Source organism: Amphiprion ocellaris, chromosome 20 (assembly GCF_022539595.1).
Source record: "Amphiprion ocellaris isolate individual 3 ecotype Okinawa chromosome 20, ASM2253959v1, whole genome shotgun sequence".
NCBI lineage: Eukaryota > Metazoa > Chordata > Actinopteri > Pomacentridae > Amphiprion > Amphiprion ocellaris.
The window spans coordinates 16,680,065-16,687,809 of NC_072785.1; the positions used below are offsets into that span (position 1 = coordinate 16,680,065).

The 7,745-nt window shown below is 41.1% G+C and overlaps 1 protein-coding gene across 1 annotated transcript; it reads right to left on the minus strand.

Moving 5' to 3' along the window:
* Positions 1–489: 489 nt before the first annotated feature.
* vash1 (vasohibin 1) lies at positions 490–7,053 on the minus strand. Its single transcript, XM_023283381.3, has 8 exons — positions 6,768–7,053; positions 4,845–5,942; positions 4,348–4,436; positions 3,968–4,024; positions 3,549–3,623; positions 2,794–3,175; positions 2,070–2,179; positions 490–1,875 (listed from the first exon to the last, which is right to left on the minus strand). Exons 2-8 carry the CDS (start codon positions 5,064–5,066, stop codon positions 1,803–1,805), a joined length of 1,008 nt encoding a protein of 335 aa, XP_023139149.1. The 5' UTR covers positions 5,067–5,942; positions 6,768–7,053; the 3' UTR covers positions 490–1,802.
* Between the last annotated feature and the right edge of the window lie 692 nt (positions 7,054–7,745).

A 7,745-nucleotide genomic window follows, 5' to 3' on the forward strand; every position in this document is an offset into this window, starting at 1 on the left:
CTGACCACAAGAACAGCACACATGCAGCCAGGAAACTAAACCATTTATTTATTTATATATGTATATATATATATATATATATATATATATATATATATATATATATATATATATATATATATATATATATATATATATATATATATATATATACATACATATATATATATGTATATGTATATATGTATATGTATATATGTATAACGCTTTTCGTCTTCTTTGTATAAGTAGTGTTTGGAGATCTCAGTCTGCTCTCGTCATCATCTGCCTTGGTGCTAAAAGCTGCCCTTCAGCTAAATACTCCCTGTGCTAAATGTGAAGTATTGGTGGACAGAAAACTGGCACCATTCCCCGCCAGACAACTAATTACAGTGTACCTACTCGTTAAACACATCATTTGAGGGATTTTTTGGGACATGCTCAAATAAGGACCAAGTACTTTAGTTCTCAACCCATATTAACACAAATAATGAAACAAAACCATGCTGCCACAATCTTAGTGACCCTTTATTGTGATCCTGTAAACCAATGGTCATTTGGTACAAAACAACTGTGTTACAGAACACTAAAATTAAAATGAACACCTACTGTACAGATAAAAAATGTTGACTGTAGCAACATTTAAAACAGTGTGTGGCAAATACTAAATGTTTACTGGTGGTCACCTACACTGAAGGTAGTATAAAATGACAGAAATTCCAATAAAAAAAATACAAAATGCGGATAAAAGTGCTGTAAACAAACTGCTTTACATCTTAGCTTAAATGGAAGTCGGTTGCTTTGATACCACTTAAGGCAAGTGAAATATTGGATAAGGTTGCTACGAATAAAAGTTAAAAACAAGGTATTTACTGTAAATAGAAAGCAGCTATACAATACAAATAAAATGACTTCTCATTATTTTACATCTACATTAAATGCAGACTAGGTCCATCAGATGCTTCGCCATTAATCACCTTGATAACTGTTGAAATTCAAGAGGAAGTTTTCATAATTTGCAGCCAGAATGACTTATCATTCAACAGATGCCATCTTAATGCTTTTACATAATTCAGTATATTATCTATTCAATCCCACATTCAATCCTGGGAAGCAAAAAGCATGCCAAACATGCTCTCCTCTGTGTGTTGGGTGCAGTGTTGCACTGTTTTTTTTGTTTTTTTTAATAGCAATTTGGAAGAGCAGGGATTACACTGCTTTCTAAATAATGAGAATAATCGGCTGGATATAAACAGTCTTCATACAAGGCACATGGGTAGTGGTTTGCAAAGTAGTCACTACACAAGAATTCGTTGCCCAGCAGAGCCTAAGTGGATTTATATTACATGACATGTATTTGCACACTTACAGTACGACGATACAGATTGCAGACGAGCCTTGAGAGCTTCTGTTAGAAACAAGAACAGCACAGAGACCTATGATATGTCCAGTAGCACATTTACACTGAGTGGTACTTTTGGCCCGTGTCAGTGAAGAATCATATTTCACATTGTGCCAAGTTAGCACAACTCTGCAGTGATTTAAAAACGTTGACATATTACTACACTTTCACTCCTCCTTTCTATAAATCGGGAGCGATGCCAGCACCAATTACTATGCACAATAACTGCTACAGAAAAAAAAATCCTGTAACAACATCAGAGAGCTGAATGAGGCATTTGTTTTGGGAGGTTGCTGGTGACCTATACAACATTGCATCCAGTGAATAGGCCAATGTGTACAAAACTTAAGCCTTAATATAAATCACTGGCCCCATGAAACAAATGTGCATAAACTTAAAATTCACAAACTGAAATTCTTCTTCAGACTCGAATCTGGTATCCATTCATGTCTGTTGATGATTTCTGTTCCAGAACCTTCTTCTCTCCAGAGGGACTGCAACAGAAACATTAGAAAAGACAGTGAGGTTTATTCATACAATACGGAAACTGTGACTAATTCTTTCCTGTGTCTTAGATCATGAGACATACAAATTTTTCCGGTGACTACAGAGGTTTCCCATAAGTGGTTATGGTGCCTGTATTTTCAGTGTGAGCACTTAATATTCCAGAGCATGTGATTAATCATACCGTCTCTCAACGCGGCTGATCCTCCGTATGGGGCTGCCTTGTCCTCTGAGGGGTGAACCCATGCTGTTCCTCCTGTCTTTGGTGGGAGATGGAGGTGCAGGCTTTCCTATCTGCATGCACAGTTCACAAAAGAAAGGACATCTTAATCAGAAATCCACTCACTTTAAAACATCACATGGGTGAGTTAACAAAGCTCATGTCCTCACAGAGTGTCAGCGGCTGAAATGTATCCATGTCTTTAATGTGATTGTGTAGAGCACTCCGTTTAAAAGACCAGCTATTGACGGATTGAGCCAGCCATGCATGAAGCACTGCAGAGCTCGAGTCGAGTCATCACATTAGTTTTATTATACACCGAGCTCAGCATCAAGGCAGCCTTCATTATCTTAGCATGAGAGGTGATGAGAGAGCGTCGTTTGAGAGAAATCGCTCCTCAAACAGCAGATCAGCTCAGTGTCACTGCGCATGAAGACACAGCATGTCAAAGGAAATCTAATAAGCCGTTAGGAAGGCCGGTCCATCTGCTGAGGACTAATTATATTTCTTATTATTATCTTTGCTCGCGCAAAAGCTATGACAGCTTGTATCTGTTTCTGTTGGAAAATAAGATGTTAAATATGTATATCTTTAACATAAAAAAAAAATTTACTAAATATTATCCTTCACAGTTTTCAGTCTTGCATGTTTTTGCATACGTTCCAACAAAAAGCAGTGAGACCTGTACCTTCAGCCTCATGTCTCGAGTGTGTCTCTCCAGCTCCTTCCTGAGCTCCTCCTTGGTCAGCTTGTCCACATCTAATATGGAGTGTTTCCACTCTATCTGCTCCACACTGTGAGGGTCGTGAGACACGTACTGGCCGATTTTGACTTTGCGCAGGGTGTGCCAGTAGCCCCTGTAGGCTCCTTCAAATTCCTGAACCAAGTCCATCAGCGTTCGGAACTCCAGGGGCTTGAACATGAGGTCCTCCCTTCGGCTCATGCCCAGCGCACCGAAGCGTCCCCCGCTGTGAACTCCCAGCACGATGTGGTGGAAGTGGTTCCCTGAGAAATGAGACTTAAAGCTGAGGGGGAAGCGCTCCACACCGGGCATGTTGTTGGTGAGGTAACTGTATCAAGCTGGGTCAAGGAAATGGACATTTGATCTTTCATTCTTATGTTTCAATCAATAGCAAAAAAAACACCACATCAATGCAGATTTGGCTTCCGTAGTCGAGCCTACTGCTTTGATTTTATGTGAAGCGTCCTTCTGTTTTGTTCTGCTATATCAGACAATATCTTGAGCCAAATATGGTGAGACAATACCCGGCAAGTCTGCCAAAAACGCATTTCTCACTCTGTCAGCCAACCGTGCCTGCTCAGTGCACAAGTAAAAAGAAGCCATCAGTACCCTTATGGTGACTGCAGCAGAACATGCAACAACACAATCTGAAGGCATCAATGTGCATTAAGTGTTAAAGTGCTCTGTGGCTGCAAAGATACATCCCCAGGATCACCGCTTCCAAACATTTGATTGGCAGAGCCTCCCGGGTCATCTCCTTAGCAATGTCCATTAACCTGTGAAAAAGAGCATACCATTGTTAACTGTACACTAGAGAACACACAAAAACACACAGCTCCTGATTTTATGCAGTCGAATTAAAACATTTTCCATGAGTCAGGGAAATAAAATCTGTTCTACTAAATCTAATCCACTGAGGTCAGGAAAAGTCTGCTGCCGGCTCCAGGCTGATTGACATTAGTTTCTACTCACAAAGACTAGAGGTGAAGCAGAGATACAGCTCATCCACATGCACCAGCCACCAGCAACACTGACTAAACCGTAAGAACTCAACAAACATCATCCCTGTGACTGGCGCCACATCGGACTCATGATCAGTCTAAAAGGAAGATGTGCTTACGCGGTCAGAGGACGGCTTTTCTTTATCTCAAAAAACTGTGTTCCTGTGTGATTGTACCTGAAAGACACGGTTAAGGTCATAACAAGAGAATCATGTGAGAGCACTCTGCGGCAAACAGTGAGAGGAAGAGACAAACAACTTAAAGTGCTTTGTGATATTCATAGGCTGTTGGTTAATTATAGATGAATTTCTTCTCTGACTGAATGTCAAGCTTTGGCTTAATATAGAAAATAGTACCACAGTGACCTACATTGCATTTGTTTTGTTTGGCCTATATTATTCATCTGCCTTATAACAGTGGGTCAGTGGGATTCTGTAATTATATACTCTCACATTTACTGGAGAAGTACCAAACATGTACCATCTTGGTGAAAGGATACTGCAATTCCCTGATATACTTCTGTATGGCTTCCAGGCGCTGTGGGATAGTGGTGGTAGGTTGGTATGTAGGCACACTCGGTACTGGAATCTGTGGGACAAACAACTGCATTACCAGTATACAATCCCAACATTCATTGCAGCTGGAGAATGTAGTCTTGTTTGACCTCTGCGCTCTGTTTTCTATCCGCTACAACCAATGGCAACAATATCTTAACTGCCCTTTAACCACTCTCATGAGAACTAAATAAAATAGATCACTCTGAGATAAATGGAAAATGGAAATGTGCTGATATTGGAAAATATCAAGCAGCAAGAATAATCATTTCAAGTTGATTTAGAGGGATGTGGCTTTCTGTGTCTCATGTGGGAAGTAGGGCAAATATTTCCTACAACACATGGGTGTAAATTGTTTTAAGTCTATGTGTAAGTTTTAGAATTATAATGTGAAAAGCAAAGCGTTGTGCTAAGCGTCGTGTTTCCAGTTCCACCAGTTTACCTTGGGCAGGTCGGTGGCCCCCCTGATCTCCTTCCCCAGTGCTTCACCGGTGGGGTGGATTCGAGCCACATGGCGCCACATCCTCTCCCAAGTCTCCTCGTCCACCGGGAGGCCCCCTCTGTTCACGTAGAAAGGCACCCCTCCATCCCTCAGCTCTTCTTCACCTTCATCCTCCTGCTCCTCGTCCCTCTCCTCCACCGAGCCCACCGTGGCCCTCAGCATCCCTCACCTTCAGCCTGGAGGGCCAACACAGCTCCTGGCACAAGAAATGTCCTGACGGATGCTTTTGGATCCTTTAACTGGTTAATCTGCTTGCAGGTTTAAGCAGGTTCCCACAACAGATGGCCAACTCATGACATCAAGCAGATTATGGCATCAAAAAACAAAGTCAGTGCAGCATTGATTCTAGGGGTGGTCTGCTGTAATTAAACTCTAGATGAAGCAAGTGAACAAAATATATATATCTATATTTCCAAATCTAGAATGACTTTCCAGTGAGTATTTGGCACTTTGGTAGAAATCTAATAGACTACAAGCCAGCCAATAATCAGCTATTGATGCAAATGAATAAATAAATTAAGACCTTAAGGTGATTTAAGCTAGAAGATGTGAAGCCTGTATTTAACAACGACACTGAGGATGATCATAAACAAGCAAACAGCAGCCCACCAGTGCAACGCTGTCACAGTCTGTGTGAGGATTGTCTCTCCAGGCAACAAAGTGTTAGAAAATCCTAATTCCCTGCACCGTTAGAGGTCATTCTCGCCACAGAAATCCACCAGATCGTGCCATTCTTCCGTCCCATCTTCTCACGTCCGTTTCATCTCCGTCTCATCGAATGATTTCCTTCCGATGCAGCCGGTTCATTGTTCATGCAGATGCTCTTCTTGGCTCCAGCGTCTGCGAGAAACACTCAAGCCGACGAGCCGCTCAGACACTCCCCGGACCCCGACCTCCGTCCACTGCGCATGCGCCCTACTGAACGGATGATCTCAGCGGTGACAAGTGCTGCGTTTAAGGTGCTCCTCGAAGGCGTTCATCGGAGATGCTCTAGATCAGTGGTTCTCAACTGGTCTGGGCCTGGGACCCACCATAAAACTGAAATGACAAGTCGTGACCCAAACAATATTTCTCCAAAAATCAACAATTTATTGATTGAGCGTTAGAAGACAAAACTTTTAAACCTGAACTCAAGTACTTCACAACAACTCAAAATCAAGCAGCAATACTAATTCAAGTACTGAGGACTTTGAAACAAGTAGAACAATAGCCTCAAGTAGTTCTCAGGATATATAAAAGTGCATTTTTTTCTACAAAAAAAGTGCAATTCAACAAAACCAGTAGCTTCTCATAATACTGCACAAGTCTGCAACATTGCTGTTGTAGCTGGAGAAACTATGTATGGAAATATGTGCAAAAGAGTCCAAAACATGAAAACTGATGAAGTGCATTCAACAAATTATTAAAGTGAAGAAATGCTTAAAGTTCTGATCAATCTCAAAATGTAAACACAATAAAACATTTTTCAAAGGGCTTAACTATATTTGAAAGCCAATATTTGGGGAAAAAAATAGTGTGCAATATTGAAAGAAAAGTGTGTTTTTAAGCACTTACAAATAAACAAAAGTCACAAGTCACAATAAAAGTACTGCAGAACTACATGAAGTTCTAATGGCTTAGCTGAGGATGCTTTGTGGCCTTTGCAAGAGTCTCAAAATCTGGCTGTATGCATGATAAAGCAACTCTGAGGTCATGCTCAATGTTCAGTTTATTTCGGTATTTGGTTTTCAGCTGAACAAGAGCTGAGAAGCCACATTCACAGAGGTATGTGGTGCTGAATGGTAGGAGGATTTTTACAGCTCGACTAGCAATGGAGGGATACTCTCTCATCACATCGTTGCACCAGAACTGGGAAAGGCTTACCTCTGTGAATTTCTTTCTGAGAGTGCGGTCACATGATCGCTCCACCAGCTGACATTCATCGCTGCTAGGCAACGTGATGCTTTCCATGTTTATTCCAAACGGGTCGCGCACCCAGTCGTCCTCGGGTTGTTTATCGGGAAAGTAGTCGCTAAACCGCTCGAAAAGTTTATTCAGATGCGTGCTTTTGGACTCCTTTGTCTTCGATGTAGGAAAATCCATATTTAATGTACTCGCTGTCGTACTTGCGTTTAGCCATGCTGCTGTTGCTATGAAAACATGCAGTTTCTTCTACGGTAATACCAGTGTCCTCACCGGTCGCTGCTGACACGACGACCCCCTGCGGGTGCGGAGGGGAACTACAATGACTCGCCACTAAATTGGATTATCTTTATTTTTCTCTCTTTTTAGAAAAAGGCTCGCGACCCACCAAAAACGGCCCCGCGACCCACTTTTGGGTCGCGACCCACCAGTTGAGAAACACTGCTCTAGATGAGGGGTGTCAAACTCATTTTAGTTCATGGCCCACATGCAGCCCAAATTGATCTCTCAGTTGGGCCAGACCAGTAAAATCAGAGCATAATAACAGACAAATAACGACAACTCCAAATTTTTCCTTTGTTTTAATGCAAAAAAAGTACATTCTGAAAATGTTCACATTTAGTCAGCTATCTTTTACAAAACATTGTGAACAACCTGAAATGTCTCAAGAAAAAAGTGAAATTTTACCAATATTATAGCTCAGTTTATCATATGTGTATTACAACTTACAGATCAATGTACCTACAAAGGCACAAAATACTTAGTCGCAGGTATCTGCAACTGAACAATATAGTGTATTTTACAACTTGTCAAAATCTAGAAATTATTTTACATTCATTTCCACGTCTGTGTACTAATCCTGACCACCTGAACTGACACACCATACAAATTAAAGTGGGAACTATTAAGGAAAAGGTTAAGTTACCATCCTTCCTTGTA